Source organism: Nannobrachium achirus (assembly GCF_963921795.1).
Source record: "Nannobrachium achirus genome assembly, chromosome: 9".
Classification (NCBI taxonomy): Eukaryota; Metazoa; Chordata; class Actinopteri; order Myctophiformes; family Myctophidae; genus Nannobrachium; species Nannobrachium achirus.
Window position 1 is genome coordinate 1,538,572 of NC_137818.1, and position 17,296 is coordinate 1,555,867.

General features: G+C 41.7%; 1 protein-coding gene across 1 annotated transcript in view; it reads left to right on the top strand.

Annotated features, from left to right (window-relative positions):
* LOC308291797 (transient receptor potential cation channel subfamily M member 5-like) overlaps positions 1-15,488 on the top strand; it is a gene marked incomplete at both ends in the record, with an annotated part of 53,478 nt that extends 37,990 nt beyond the window's left edge. The window contains 10 exons of the mRNA XM_080733930.1: positions 175-304; positions 2,717-2,859; positions 7,317-7,435; positions 7,572-7,797; positions 9,291-9,382; positions 10,947-11,079; positions 11,177-11,351; positions 13,125-13,293; positions 13,486-13,691; positions 15,475-15,488. Of these exons, the coding sequence (XP_080590056.1) occupies positions 175-304; positions 2,717-2,859; positions 7,317-7,435; positions 7,572-7,797; positions 9,291-9,382; positions 10,947-11,079; positions 11,177-11,351; positions 13,125-13,293; positions 13,486-13,691; positions 15,475-15,488 (1,407 nt within the window). The remainder of the gene's footprint in view (positions 1-174; positions 305-2,716; positions 2,860-7,316; positions 7,436-7,571; positions 7,798-9,290; positions 9,383-10,946; positions 11,080-11,176; positions 11,352-13,124; positions 13,294-13,485; positions 13,692-15,474) is intronic.
* Between the last annotated feature and the right edge of the window lie 1,808 nt (positions 15,489-17,296).

The window sequence follows — 17,296 nt, forward strand, 5'->3', positions numbered from 1 at the left end:
GGGGATCCCCTTCCTTTATAAACCCATTGTAAATTCATCAGTGGACCAGCGATTAAATCTGTAGATGTAAAGTTGTAAAAAATAAAAAATAAATGCATGTACTGTCTGATGTTCAGCATGTCTGTAACCAGTCCTCTGTCTCTGTCTCCATCTGTCTTTCTGTCCATCTCCCAGACAGAGGAGCCAGTGCTGAATGCTCTGAGTGCCTGTAAGATGCTTAAAGAGATGTCAAAGATGGCATATGAGACGGAGACCAAGCGTTCTATGGAAAAGCTGTCACTGAAGTTTGAGAACCTGGCAAATGGTGAGACCTTAAATAAATCATCAAACTGAAGTTTTTAGATTGTGGTTCCTGAACTGATATCCAGCGTTTACCTCACAATCCAGGAATCTGATGTCACCCAATCTCATTTGCTAACCGCTCTCCCAGATCCCTATTCCCTACCGTTACTGATAGATAAGAATATAATAAATACACAGATATGAAATCTTATTCCCATGAAAAACAATGGCTTCCAGAAAGCCCACCCGCTGCACAAAGAGTAGACATCACTATCAGGCAGGGCTCAGTTGGGTCAAATGGCATGCTAAAATAGATAAATGTCAATAGAAAAGTTTGTTTAGACCGATCACTTACCGTAATCACAATGAACACACTTCTACCCTAATGTCTAAACAACCATTTCAGCCTTTTATCAGAAGTTAGGTCAGCTCCACTCTGCTCTGGCTGTTTGAGCATTGCATTGTGGGTATGATAGTGCTATAGGCAGTGGTTTATTCTAGTTTTTTTTTTTGGAGGGTATATCATAATTATTCCCTGCACATGCAGGACATGTGTGTGTAATATATGCGTGCACACATTGTGACGGCCCAAAATAGTCCCTGAGCCGCCTGTCATCAATCACTCCGCTGTCATCCTGTTGTCTTTAAATGCCCTAGTGATTACACCACCGTGAGTGAAATGAGGGAGTCAGATCCTCTGTATTCACAGTGTTTGTGCCGTTTGTTTAGTCTGTGAAAAAGTGTGATCGTAGCTCGTGTAGTGGACGTTAATCCTACATCAGACCTTGCACCCCATTTATCATAACCTAAAACGACGGTGCGATTCTCTGCAATCTGGACATTCCTGCTGGAACAACATTGTTCGTTCCAGATCCCCTCCGCAGCCTGCTTCGTGGACGGTATTTCATTTGTATGTTCAAATGAGCTCATCTAGGTCTACTCTTGTTTTGGGGAGATGAATTTGTTTGTTTATTCATTTGGTAAGTGTAAAAGCTGCCGATTTACCTGGTGAAGAGGTTTGCTATATGTTGCGTTTTGTTGTGTCTTGCGTGCTGCGTGCATCTGTTCCAAGGATCAGGTGCTAGGGGCTCGGCTTCAGCGAGTGACAGGCCCGTTTGGTGTGGGTTCCTGGTGATGGCATCGATCCCTCACGTGCGGCGGGCACCGCAGAGGCGTTTCCAGCCAGAGTCTTTTGGTTGGAAGTGGAGGATAGCGTGAGTAGGCTGATCAGGGAGAAGTCTTTTGATCTGGCTGTACCAGCGCATCCGTTGCTGTGCTGCCAGGAGGGACGCGGGGGGCTTTTGGGTGCGTTCCCGCAGTGTGATGTTGGAGAAACTATCTTCAAACATGCATAGGAAATGGATCTTCACTGAATAAGCCTGGACAGCCGAAACGTCTGTTTCTCAACCTAAATATGCAATAAAGCAAAAAAGAAAAGTAACTCTGGCCACTGTGTGTGATCAATTTCCTATGCATGTTTTATAATCTATTCTAAGAGGACCAACAGTCAAGTCAGAGCGCGGTGGTAACAAAAAAGTCATCGGAGACCCTTGCCCTTGCCATTTTATCCCCTCTATTGAGTTCAGCACTCTGGTGTCAAAACTATGGTTTCTGAAAGCCTGGGTTGCTTGAGCAGGGATGTCCTTTGGGAGAGAAGAAACAGGTGCTTGCCTGGGGGGCCAGGTCTTGAGGGCACTCTGAAGCCCCTGCTACAAATTACAGATATAATAAAAATACATACAACAAATGATCGCGATCATCCGGAACTAAAATCCGGAATTCAAAAGTCTGAAAACGGTTTCTTCTGTCCCATTTGAGCGCGCACCATATTAACACGGCAACCGGATGTCGATGTCCGTCGCTCTAATGGGTCCGTATTCTCAATGTGTAAACAAAATGGGAGCTAGTGGAACTACTAATAGAACTACATAACGGAGCGTCCGTTTTTCAAGAACCACAACAGGGTACTGTACAGAAGGGAGACTGGTTAATGCCGTTGTGTAGGGGCCAATAACCAATAACCCTATTTTCCGCCTGGAGCGGAAAATAGCTTGGTACCGGCACTGTGCTTGAGATGGAGAGGATGGAGAGAATCGTTATACAACGTACAGTATATAGCATTACATGGTAGAACACACCACTGGCTGTAGGTAATGTAAACCAGAAAAAGGACTCAAGTCAACTTATTTCACCTTTACTGTGTGATATTGTCTTATGATGGAGTGTGTGTGTGTGTGTGTGTGTGTGTGTGTGTGTGTGTGTGTGTGTGTGTGTGTGTGTGTGCGCGTGCGTGTGCGTGTGCGTGTGTGCGTTTGTGCGTGCGTGTCCTTCCCATATTTTAAGTCTGGTATACACTGCACTATACACACAAACATATACTGTATATACAACATTTTATGTAACAACTTTCATTGTGTGGTATTTCTCACATCAGATGCGATGGGTACATGTTACCAGAGCAGTGAGAATAACTCCCTCGAGCTGCTCAACAGAGTGTCTCCAGTCTGGGGAAAAAACTGCTTCCAGATGGCCATGGATGCTGAATCTGTCAACTTCTTCAACCATGATGGATTAGAGGTTGGTCCATCTCAGACTGTCTGGTTTAGATGGTCACAGTCTGAGTTATGTTATTGAGTTATGGTACATTTACAGAGCGGTCTTGAGCTTAGCTAAGATATGATCATTTGTGTCCCAATTTGGCTGAGAGCCAGTCATCTCGGGAAGTGTCATTATTCCCTACAGCCAATATGACGTTTTTTTTTTCTCTCTCTAAAAAGATAATGCCACAACAGCATCTCATAATATCTAGGCTACAGTTCACTTAAACGCCAGAGCTTAACTCTGCATGTAAATAAGACTTTTTTTAATTAATGTGAGAGATCGGGACAATTCTGTTGGTCCTCCCAGCCATGTAGCTACAATGCATTGTTTATTTTTAATCAAGCCTCAGTTTGTCAGCCCTTTGTAGTCAAATGCGGTAAAATCGGGACTCCATTACCTAGCGTTGCAAACCACAGTATTTATCCCGTTAATGTAGTGCCACGTATGTTCCAAATGAACCACGTTAAGTTGTTATAATGATTTAATCTATTATTTATGTATTTATTTATTTAACGTTCCGTTTCCTGCCTGAGCCGGATGCGAGGAGTCCTTTGTTGTCACTGCTTAGCAATAGCATTGACTCAGTGTCATGATCGTAAACTGTCTAGTTTTAACGTTCAGAGCGTTTTCTTTTTGGACAATAAAAACATTGACAGCCAGGGGAAAAAAATCCATGAAGGACACGGAATGCAATCGTTCACTTGCCGTTGGAAAATTGACTTATTAGACTATTCTGGATGACTGGCTAACGGCTAACGCTAACGTTAGCTAGCGCTAGCTGCAGGCTAACGCAGGCATGGTATACACAATTACACATGGAATAAAACGGCGACCCAACTCTATTTTTGCTCTTCTACAAGCTCACAACGCGAGGCGGTTAAGTCTGTCAGAACCGTCAGATTATCCTCCAACTCCAAACAGCCCAAAATAAACTAATTAGGGTCCTACTTCACCTTCCCTATCAGACTCACCTTACCGCTACTCACCAGTTAAGAGTGGGGTGGCTCAGAGTAGATGACAGAGTACAGCAACTTGCAATGGGCCTGGTGTACAAGATACACTACACCACTATGATACCCAAGTACCTGTCAAAATACTTTATAAACATTAAGGATGTCCATAATTACAACACCAGAGGCAGCGCCACAGATCACTTTCAACCCAGAGTCAAAACCAACAAAGGGTCAAACTCTTTTTTCTGCTATACCACCAAAATGTGGAAAGCCTTACCGAAGGTCATAAAGGAGTGTGGATCACTAGCATCCTTTAAAATTGCCCTGAAAAATCACTTACAGGCAGCAGCCGTTCGCAACTGGTAAAAAACTAACCTAGCCCAACCCTACCCTCCCCTGCCCCTTCTTTGTATATACTGTTTATTTAGACTTACTGTTTTCTTTTTTGTTTTTCTTTACATATCTACTGCATAGTACTGTGTTCTATTTGTCTGTCATTCAATGTTATATGAGATACTTAAATGGTTTCCAGTGGAAATAAGCTTAGTCTTTTCATGGATCTCCTTTTAGTAGACCTTGTACCAGTGAACTGTACCGTCATGAAACTGTACCTTTTCCTATGCAAACTTCTAATAAAGTCTTCAATCAATCAATCAATCCTTCTGACTGAAGTTACACAAACACTGATTATGTTACATTTAGCACTGTTAGCCCGACCAATTTAGATAGGGCACGAGTTACGGTGTTGCGCACGTAATAAATTCACTTCAACCTGGTGTTGAGCAGTTAAACCTATTTGCTACGTACGTCTACATATTTCAAAGATAAAGTGCTTACTGAAGTCTCACAGATGTCACAGTATGGTACGCTCAAGCAGAATTACCCGTATCTTTCGTATTGTTTAATAAACAGCATTTTAATCAGATCAGACGCCATTTTCTGTTGTTTTTCAGCCATGCGACCCCATCAGTTGCGAGGTGTACTGCACTTAGATACATTAATACCTTTTTAAGGAAACGACGACCGATCGGATTAAAATGCTCCTCGTTAAATAATACGATCATTACGGGACATTCTGCTGGAGAGTACCCTATGGTGACATCCGTGAGCCTTCACTAAGCAATTTATCTTTGTAATCTGACCGTTTGTGTAGACGTACGTAGCAAATTGGTTAAACTGCTCAACAGCAGATTGTGTTGAATTCACGGTTGGCGCAGCGTAGCGTCTTTACATTTAGCCTAATAATGCTATATAGGAATTATCTTATTTACCTAAGTAAAAGTATATGCCCACTGCAATTTAGATATACTCTGTTACAAGTAGAAGTCCGGTATTAAATAAACATGTGTTTTTTAATACTAAACAGCTGAAGTGGTTAATGTATGTTTTGGACTATTAAAATCAAAATCTACAAAGCAATAACTGAAGTTTAAAACATACATAAACCACTTTAGCCCTATGTTATACCAAGGCTATTTGAAAATAGCCGATCTACAAGCTCACAACGCATTGCGGTGCGACGCGTTGTGAGCTTGTAGATCTGCTATTTTCAAACATTTTGTACTTTTGATTGATTGATTGAAGACTTTATTAGAAGTTTGCATAGGAAAAGGTACAGTTTCATGACGGTACAGTTCACTGGTACAAGGTCTACTAAAAGGAGATCCATGAAAAGACTAAGCTTATTTCCACTGGAAACCATTGAAGTATCTCATATAACATTGAATGACAGACAAATAGAACACAGTACTATGCAGTAGATATGTAAAGAAAAACAAAAAAGAAAACAGTAAGTCTAAATAAACAGTATATACAAAGAAGGGGCAGGGGAGGGTAGGGTTGGGCTAGGTTAGTTTTTTACCAGTTGCGAATGGCTGCTGCCTGTAAGTGATTCTTCAGGGCAATTTTAAAGGATGCTAGTGATCCACACTCCTTTATGACCTTCGGTAAGGCTTTCCACATTTTGGTGGTATAGCAGAAAAAGGAGTTTGACCCTTTGTTGGTTTTGACTCTGGGTTGAAAGTGATCTGTGGCGCTGCCTCTGGTGTTGTAATTATGGACATCCTTAATGTTTATAAAGTATTTTGACAGGTACTTGGGTATCATAGTGGTGTAGTGTATCTTGTACTACACTGTACAAGATACAAGTACAAGATACACTGTGTAGTGTATCTTGTACTTTTGGTACTTTAAGTACATTTGGATACCAATACTTTTGTACTACTTACTCAAGTACATTTTTTATTCTGGACTTTTACTTGTAACAGAGTGATTCTACATTGCAGAATTGATACTTTTACTTAATTATAACATGTAGGTACTTTTTCCACCACTGTGTAAACGTTTGTGTTCTCACATAAAGCTTCTTTGAATTGAAGATTGAATTGAAGATTGCTCCCCATGTGGCGGAGTCAGGTCATTGCAGGTTAGAAATTTATTTAGAACTTGAATATCTCAAAAGTACTATTTCAGCATGGCATCATTCTATAAGCCATATCTTCAAATGAATGAACATGAAAAAAAAAAAACAATGACTAGCCGCCAGCTGTGCTGGGACACATTTTAGTTCCTGTGAAGCTGTGAGTAAGATGAGTAAGTTAGTTTTGACAGCAAATTCTGATTTGAATAACACACCATTTAGTTTTAGTCTTATTTTAGTCATCTGGAATTGTTTAGTTTTAGTCAACTAAAATCATAGTCTTTTAGTCTTAGTCAACAAAATGAACTCTGCATTGAAGTGATTGACATGGAGAACATGCTGCTTCTGGTACCAGAACAGCGCAACTAGTGGACAATCATAGGAACTTTTGGTTCCGTGTTGTTTCATTTTAAATCTGGACAACTGGACCCCTGGACAAAGCACAGCAGCATAGTAGGATGGCAAAAGCAAGACTACTCTTTCTCTGACTGACTGTACCGATGTGACATTGGTGCATTGGTGCTACTCTCCACTGAATAACACTCTCTCTAACACTAACCCTAACCTTAGTAGGACTAATAGGATTTTCCTGACTGGGGTTAGGTTTAGGCATGAGGATTGATGATTGGTTAACGTAGCGTGCACTTTCAGGGATAGCCAATCAGAAACTTTTGATTCAAGATTCCTACTATTTGTCAAATATGTTGCTGTATGCAAGATTTGTTCCCCACATTTTACCCATCTCTTGGAGCAGTGAGCTGCAGCCACGCCACGCTCTATCAGTCTTTGATATGACCCGACCGGGGATCAAATCCTGACCTCCCAGTCTCAATGCGGACACTCTAACCACAAGGCCACTGAGGCGGGTCTTGCCTTCCGCATGCATGTATAGACTGCTAGCCTGTTGCAGAGCCATGCTGGAAAATAAAAATATATCTTCGTAGGGAAGGCAAAATATTTGAAAAAAGACATACTGTACAGTAATTCAATTAGGCCTACACACACATCTGTTTGTCACATTAACACAGAGAAATGACTCAAAACACTGTTCTGCCTCTCAGTCTGTGCTGTCTCAGGTTTGGTGGGGTGACATGAAGAAAGACACACCAGTGTGGAAGTTCCTTCTCACCTTTTTCTGCCCCCTGCTGCTCTGCACCAACCTCATCACCTTCAAAGACAGGTTAGCACCATGTTTAAAATAATAATACACTTGTTGAGCCATTATGTATATAGTTATTACCAAAAATATACATGAAATTCAACATTAGTTTAAAAGAGTAGTTTTAGCAGGTTAATCATGTTGCTCCATCTCACAGTGATAAAGACGACTCAACATGGAAGAAGATCTGGAAGAAGTGTCAGTTCTGGAGCGCTTCCATCACTACGTTCATGGGAAATGCAGTGATGTACATCCTCTTCCTCTTCCTGTTTGCCTACGTGCTGCTGGTGGACTTTAAGCCAGCGCCCCCTAGTGGGCCGTCCATCAGTGAATGCGTGCTGTACTTCTGGGTGTTCACCTTCTTATGTGAGGAGATCCGACAGGTGAGTGGAAGGAGCTTCATTTGATTGATTGATTGATTGATTGATTATTCTATTAGCAAATTGATTAGTTTATTAGCAGTATATATAAATATATATATATATATATATATAATGTTTCATCACAGATTGACAGTACCCTAACCCAAACCCAAACCCAAACCCAAACCCTAACCCTAACCCAAGGTCAACTAAAAAGAGATCCTAGTAAGCTTTTCGGCTTATTTACACAGGAAACCTTCATGTATCTCAAATAACATTAAATGACAGACGGATAGAACACAGTACTATGCAGTAGATATCGTCAGGAAAAAAAAGTGCAAAAACAATATAGATATTTACAAAAGAAGGGTCAGGGGGAGGATAAGGCTGGGCGGGGCTTATTTTTTACCTGTTACGAGCGGCTGCTGCCTGTAAGTGGTTTTTCAGGGTGGTTTTAAGGTTAGTTTGTTTTGGGCTGTTTAAAGCGTAGTTTTAAGGGCTTTTGGGGCGTCGCGATACCATACGTGGATTCCGTAGTCAAAGAGGGGCTGCCGCTGAATGATTGCACTAGTTATGGTCTTCAGTGTGTTGAAATTGACCATCGGGGCGATCCTCTGTAGTTTGTTGGTTGATTTTTTTAATTACCTTTGAAGTCATCATTTCGCTGGAAAGATGAGCTTCAAGCATGCATCCTGTGTTCATCAAGACATTTAACTCATTGACTGCCAAGGCCCGAGTTTCCCGAGTTATTACAGTAGTCCCAGGCTGCCACAGCCCGAGTTTCCCGAGTTGGAAGCCATTTTGAAAAAAAATAAATAAAATAAAATAAAAAAATAAAAAAATGTTTTTATAAAACAATTTCTAAAAATGCCTCAAATGTATTAGGCATGATCGCAATTGCGAAATTGCATGTTTAGCCCCATAACAAACACATCTTTCAAAATGTAAAAAATGGCTGTTTTGTCTGACTTTGAAGGCTTTTATCTCATGAATGCCTGAACGGATTTCCAAGCGGATTTTTTTGTTTGAAGGCTGTTAAAAAGTACTACACATATGGTGCATGATCTAGGCATGGGCGTGAACGATCCGTGCACTAAAAATGTATCCGTGCACTAGAAATTTAGGAAGGTGGCAGTGTTTGTTTTGTCTGACTTTGATGCCTGAACGGATTTCCAAGCGGATTTTTTTGTTTGAAAGCTGTTAAAAAGTACTACACATATGGTGCATATATGGTGCATGGGCGTGCACGATCCGTGCACTAAAAATTGATCCGTGCACTAGAAATTTATGAACGTGGCATCCTGGTACTTGGCGGCCATCTTGAAAAGGGCATTCAATGAGTTAACACTATAAAATAACAAAACCTTTGTTGAGGAGGCTCACTGCCTGCAATGTTGCCACAGCTGTAATGTAAGTCATGTGACAAATATTGTCCTCTTGCTGTCTATTGTTTGTCTATTAACTGTAATCTATCAACTTGATTCAGTTTGATTGATGTGTTTAATTACTTTCAGGCATACTCTATGAAAAAGCTGTACTGGAATGATAAATGGAACTGGTGTGACCTCTTTGCCATCAGTCTGTTCATTCTTGGTCTCATCTGCAGGTTGGTACACAGACATTTCTCTTTACTTTAGTAAATAGAGAGCTATGAGAAATACAGGAACCGTGATAATAATCATCAAATCATCAAAATAGGTGAAGTAGTATTGATGCAATGAAGAAAACTGTTTATAGACTGGACTGAACTTAACTGAGGTAGTTCTGTGGACAGAGCTAGCAAGTATACAAGCAGGTGAAACATGTATATATGTCCGGGCTGCCACTGAGTATTATTGCGACCGTTAGGGAGCAGTTTACTATGAAAACCTCCACCGGCCGTCCGTCACGTCCGTCACGTCCGTCACGTCACACACGTCACACCTTTGCCCTGCTCATATCTCCGCATCAGTATGACATCACACCACATGTGTACACAAACCTGTGTGTACGTTGCTGTGGCAACAGTCTGTTGTTGCTGGTCTGTTAGTGTACGTTAGCAACCACCTTAGCAACCATGGTTTTACCCTAGCAACCAACTGTTTACCCTAGCAACCAACTGTTTACCATAGCAACCAGATACGCAGAGCAGGGATCTCCATATATGGGCATAAACAGGTGACATCACACTGATGTCAGATACTCAGAGCAGGGATTTCTCCATAATATATGGGCATAAAAGGGATTCTGTTAGGGATCTCCATATATGGGCATAAAAGGGATTCTGTTAGGGATCTCCATATATGGGCATACAAGGGATTCTGTTAGAGATCTCCATATATGGGCATAAAAGGGATTCTGTTAGGGATCTCCATATATGGGCATAAAAGGGATTCTGTTAGGGATCTCCATATATGGGCATAAAAGGGATTATGTTAGGGATCTCCATATATGGGCATAAAAGGGATTCTGTTAGGGATCTCCATATATGGGCATAAAAGGGATTCTGTTAGCTGTTAGTGATCTCCATATATGGGCATAAAAGGGATGCTGTTAGGGATCTCCATATATGGGCATAAAAGGGATTCTGTTAGGGATCTCCATATATGGGCATGAAAGGGATTCTGTTAGGGATCTCCATATATGGGCATAAAAGGGATTGTATCCCAGATGATGCCCTGTTAGGAGATCCACACTAACAGAATCCATATATGGTCCTACCGACAGCTGCTATAAGCCAACCCTGGCGATAAGGTCTGAGTCGAAGAAATGCTTCTTTCCTGGCAAGAATTGCCCCTTTACTGTAGGGCTCGTTTGTGTATTGTATGACATCACGCCACATCATCGGCTGAGGACTGTGTGATGTCATCATATCTCCATATATGGAGACATAAGTTGCTCATGCCCAAATATGGGCTGGTGAGGTCAGACTTAGTGTGATGCGTAGGTTATCTCCATATATGGAGATTCAACTTCAATGAGTAACCATGGCAAACTGTCAACTGCCCGTATGTCTTGATAATTGGTAAAACAAACTTTTGGCCTATTTGTGGAGATAAGCGACCAACGGTCGCTTATCTCCCGATTAGGGAGTCTTACTGGTATGGTTTCTACTGCATATCACTACAATAGGAGTTTGATTAAAATGAATTAAACAAGATGAAATGTTTTATTCTGCACGTGTGCTTCAGGATGTTTAAGCCGTCCTACGAGTATGGACGAGCTGTCCTGTGTATCGACTACATGGTCTTCACAATCCGTCTCATTCACATCTCCACCATTCACAAAGGGATGGGACCAAAAATCATCATAGTTGGCAAAATGGTAAGAGAAATATTAATTTAATAAATATTACATATTATAATGCTGTCAAAATGTGTCACTGATATTATAATGAATGTCTTTGTTTCTCACTGTTCAGATGAAAGATGTCATCTCCTTCCTCTTCTTCCTGGGGGTGTGGCTTATGGCATATGGAGTAGCCACTCATGCTCTGCTGTATGAATCCGATTCCAACCCAGAACGTATCTTCCGTCGAGTGCTCTACAGACCGTACCTCTACATCTTTGGAGCTATGAATCTAGAGGAAATAGATGGTACGTGTGTGTGTGTGTGTGTGTGTGTGTGTGTGTGTGTGTGTGTGTGTGTGTGTGTGTGTGTGTGTAGCATTCAGGACGTACCTAAATACAAAAAAAGACGTGTTGTCTAGGCGATTAATGTTTGCGCAGGACTCTCCTCTATACGTGTAATGTAGTTTCCCCATTACTGTTAAAATCATTCATTTTAATCAAGAGTTAAAGATCAATAAGGGTCAATTTGGCTACCGACCCGGCGACCCCAGCATTCTGAATATATCTGTAAACATTCATTATTATTTAGTCTGGGTCAACATAAATGAATGGCAGTCATACATTGCATAAATGTCTTCCTTAACAGAATTCATGCATGTGTTGTATCATGATTTTTGGAGCTGTGTGGAACACAAGCTCCCTATACGTGGCCGTGTGTGTGGGTCTCCGTCCGTCCGTCCGTCCGTCCGTCCGTGTCTGTAGCCTCAAAGTTTGGCACGCTACTCCTCCCACAGTTTTTGCACCACACACTCGCGCCATATGTCAAATCGACCGGCTTACTCAGGAATCGTGTGCTAGTAACTTGCTAAGAGAAAGGTTCTATAGTTTAATTGATATTAATTTATTAGTGAATTAATTTTACCCATTGACTTATAATGGGAATTGCAAAAACTCACATTCAAGTATTTTTCTCTCGTAAACCATAGGAGCTACAGTTTCAAACCTCGGAGAGGAGATTCATAATGATTTTAAGAAAGAATCCAAAAATAATTACATCACTCGGCCTCATGGTGGCGCTATAACGGGCCACTTTGCGTTTTGCCCCGTAACTCTTGAACCGTAGATCGGAAAATTTAAATTCTTTTTTCCCTGGATTCCTTGGGTCAAGACGCATCTCCCCATATAGGCCACGCCCATTTGCGCCAGGATAGATTTTCCGCCATCTTGAATTTTCTCCAAAACACACTTTTTGCACCTTTTCCTACATATTTTCTTCAAATGTCACAAAAATCGGTACACATGATCCTGGGTGACCAGAGAGGTGCTACACACACACACACACACACACACACACACACACACAGCTCCACTTCGAACAGAGGTTCGATTTTTTTAAAAAGCCTATGCATTTCTCGTGCATAAATCACGGTTCATTGTACACTCTCAAGAGTTAAAAGATCCACAAGGGTCCATTAGGTTGCCAACTCTCCATCATTTAGCTGGAACCCCCTCAAGGACCACTGGCGGTCGCTGGACCACTGGTTGAAAACCAGGTTGATGAGTTGCTGACTGCTGCTGCTGATGTTGTAGGCTATGTGTGGTGTTCTTGTGTGTGGGGCTACGCAGTTCAGAAATAGGCACAGAACAAAGAACCGATTACAATACTTTCACAGCAGAGAACACGTTTATGCTTTTTGGTTTGACAAAATGTCACACATCATCCCTGTCCATGTCACATTCTGACATTTACCTAAGTATTTAGGTAAATGGGAAGGGTACATAAAAAGGTTCTCAAACCTTTTCATGTGAAGCTTTACCAACACTCCAGCTAACACCACTCCCAGATGTTTTTCAACCAATTGCACCTCATTGGCTAAGGGCCCTGCTTTTGTACTGTCTGTGTCGGAACTCAATGAAGATAACATAGTGTTCTCACCTTTCAGGAAAGCCCACAATTAAACTAAACTCTGGTTGAGGTTGCAATCACAGCCATGTTCTTCCTAGAGGCTTGAAAACGGGGTCTCTGGTAAACCAGACGGGTGACGTCACAACCATTTTTCCTTTCATATTTCTTAACAGTCTATGGACAAGACTGGAACAAATCCTGCACCACCAACATGGCACTGGTAGAGGGCGGTGCTGAGCCATGCAGGAATGAGATCAACAACTGGCTGGTGATCGTTCTGTTTGTGGTTTTCCTGCTGGTCACCAACATCCTGCTCATCAACCTGCTTATCGCCATTTTCGGGTAAAGAACTATGCAGCCTTCTGTCTGTCACTCTCTCTCTGCCTCTCTACTTGGTTTCCTGAACTCAGCTCTCATCTCTGATCTTACTACATGTCATCACCTTCCTATCACTTCTTATGTCATATTAATCTTAGTTATGTAGTGGTTTGATTTAATAGTTTGTTGTTTATGTCCCTTCAACCCTCCCTGCAGCCACACCTTCAACAAGGTGCAGGAGAAGAGCACCCTCTACTGGAGATTCCAGCACTACAAGCTTGTGATGGAGAACAAGTCCCGTCCTTTTTTGGCTCCTCCGTTCATCATCTTAAACCACCTTTATCTCATCCTCTCCCACATGTATCTCTTCTGCAAGGATCACTGTCTTAAAACCAAGCAAGCACAAGCTTCCACACAAAACGGTCAGTAACTGAAAAAGACTTATTTAATCTTCTATCTTTAGGGAAAGGTTATTTTGTGATTTGACCCCTGGTTAAAGTCTCTATACAAAATTCTAAACATTGCTAACTTCCTATTTTGTTTTGAGCACCTACAATATGATTCGTTCCAGATATTTCGTTTTTCTTTTTTTTTCTTTTTTCTTTTTTTTGAAAGATTTACCAAACAACGCATTGCAAACTATTAACACAAATTCTGGTTGAAGTCTGGAACAAAGGAGAATCATGGCTCACTGTCTATTATATTGTGACACCTGCACGAACGAACAAGCGAGTGCGCGCGCACACTAGTGATGCGCGGTGCGGCCCGCGGGCTGACCGCGGTCCCCCGCGGTCAGCCCGCGGGCCGGGTTGAGCTGGGCCAAGAAATGTACACTTTATTGGCGGGGCGGGTTGAGGCGGTCTTGTTCGGTCTATAATGCGCACCAAGTGTCCTTCTATGCTCGTCAGCCAAACTGGTCCGTGTCATGTAATTCTAATTAAGTCCATTACTTCCTGTAAGTAGACTTGAAAATAAAACCGTTGCCTAATCATATTATGGGAGTTTAACTATCTTATTTTGAAATCCACCGACCACCGCTTGGGAGGAAGTGCTTCTGCTTTGTTAGTTTTTGGCTACTTGACACAGCCTATCTTCAGCTTAATGTAAACAGAAGACGCAACCCAGAACAACTCACGTGTGGACCAGTTTGGATTGTACAAGCTTTTGACTAAACTAAAGTTCATATTATGATAGGAAAACAATGCTCCTTTGACTTAAACAACGTACACCCTTTGAAAGTTTGATAAACTTTGCACCTCCGCAGCAGATATAGGTAAGGAGCTGGTTAATTACCTTTTGCAGGTTGGATGCTGTCGTGCTGCGGTGAGAGCATAGATTGTAGGAAATAATATGTTCTCAACAAATTATGTTGAGAGGCGTAGAGCTGTTGCTTTGGTGTCTCGGCGCGGTGCGCCAGTGACTAATAGGCTTGTGACTCGATCCTCATCTCTCTGTGATACAGTAGTTGTGTTCCGTGTGTATAGTCATACTAATACAGGAGTGTTATCAATTAAAATAAGCATGCATGTCGTCACTCGTCATGCCGTCATGTAGCTAATTAACGGTTCATTGCTTTTAAATGTTCGAACGATATTTTTGTATGGCTCTCTTGCACTGCACTGTTAGGCTATGTGCTCTAAATCAATGCTCAACGTTTCTCCTTTCTGTTTTTGCACAGCTGCCTTAAAAATCCACATTCAAAGACGTATTTGACATGTATTTAATGACGGCGGGCCGCGGGCTGAGCTGGGCTGTGAAAATTGATGCGTTGTTGCGGGTTGGGCTGGGCTGGGTCAGATAATTAAAATTGCGGGGGCCCGCGGTCCATAAAAATCACTAGCCCGCGCATCACTAGCGCACACACGCACGCACAGGTTTACAAAGACGCACACATCATGTTCAAGTGGATTTTTTCATGAATACTGATTTCATTTGTAACATTGTCTGTGACTCTGTGCATACAGCAGCTACCAAACATTACATTGACTAATAATTCATTGTCTAGGCCCAACCTCAGCTCAAACTTACTTACTCATCCTCTTTGTCCCGGGTGGGACATAAGGCCGCAATCATACACTGCCACTGAGCTCTGTGTCGTGCTTTGGCCTGCGCTTTGTCCCATGAGAGACCCATCTCCTTCAGCTCTGTCATCACCGTCCTTCGCCAGGTGTTCTTTGGTCTGCCTCTCTTTCTTTTCCCAATCAGGGTCCACCCTGTAGACAATATGCCTTCCGGTGTGTTCCACGATTTCTAGCGGAAGTGCTGCGTTTAACAGACGTTACGTCATGCGATGCGGGTCTGTTTACATTCCCCAGCGAAAAAAAACTAAAATAGATTGTAGCTCTTAATAGGTGTAACATTGCTTGAATCAATGTTTTTGTTTGTATATTGTTTATTGCGAGCGCAACCGACGGAGCAGGAGACGTAGACCAGATTTTTTCGTGCAGGGAATACGTTTGCAGGAACACCGCACTGTGAAAAAAATACAGCTTCCGGGAAAATTCAGCCCCACCTCCCAGAACGTCTTCTGCCTTCTATTGTCACCAGGCTTTTCTCTTCGCAGATGAGTAAGCCTGGCTACGCGAGGCTAATCAGGGTCTATCTCAAGGCAACTTTGAGTAACCGTTCATTGGGCATCCTCAATACATGACCTAGCCATCTTAACCTCAGCTCACAGCTGCTGAGATACTGTGTCCATTCTGTTCATGGTGCATGATAATAATTGAACCATTTTCCCCCAAGGGTCAGAGGAGGAGGAGGAGGAGGAGGAGAAGGAGGAGGAGGAGGAGGAGGAGGAGGAATTTAAGAAATGGGAGACGGAGCAAATGGAGAAGATCGACACAGTCCAGAGTGAGACAGCGAGAAGCAGTGACTCTGAGAGAATGAAGAAGATTTCTGACAAGTAAGATGATAATGACCAGAGGTGGACACTATAAAGTACATTTACTTGAGTACTGTACTGTACTTTACTTGAATATATTTAGTTTTGGATACTTATGACTTTCATTCACTGCAAGACAAATATTATACTTTTGACTCCACTACATTTCTAGGAAAGGAAGACCAATACTCTTACAGTTCATTGCAGTACCACTTAAGAGCTATTTAAAATAATGTTAAAATAATAGATCTACAAGCATATAACATATTGCATTGTGAGCTTGTCTCTGTAACTGATATTTGTTGAAAAGTTCTGGAAATGATGTAACAGTGCACTGATATTAAGCAAGATGTCCTTTATAATATATACGTACTTTTGAATACTCGCCCCCCCCCCCCCCCAGCAAGTAATCCATTACTTCAACTCAAGTACAAATTCTACAGAGTAACATTCTCTTGTAGTTGTAATAATATTTGACCAGGAGTATTTATGCTGTTAGCTGATACTCACCACTGTCTTCATACTGTCAGAGTAACTTTGTCTTAGTAAGTAAGTAAGTACATTTTATTGATATAGCACTTCTCACAGAGAAAGACTCACAAAGTGCTTGACATACAATAAAAATACAACAATGAAAGTAACTGTACAGTAAAACTCAAAGACAACAGACATATTACATAGAGGACAAAATCAAAATCCAAAATCAGCAAAAGCATTCCTGAACAGAAGGGTTTTTAGTTGGTTCTTAAAAATACCTACAGACCCTGCAGCACTCAGGTCCTGCGGAAGGGCATTCCAGAGACTGGGAGCAACAGCCTGGAAAGCTCTGTCACCTTTAGTGACATATGTTGTCTGAGGGACGGTCAGTAGTCTTGTAGTTGTAGTATTTATACTGTTAGCTGATGCTCACCAGTCATCTTCATACTGTCAGAGTAACGTTGTCTTGTAGTTGTAGTATTTATACTGTTAGCTGATGCTCACCAGTCATCTTCATACTGTCAGAGTAACTTTGTCTTGTAGTTGTAGTATTTATACTGTTAGCTGATGCTCACCAGTCATCTTCATACTGTCAGAGTAACATTGTCTTGTAGTTGTAGTATTTATAATGTTAGCTAATACTCACCAGTCATCTTCATACTATCAGAG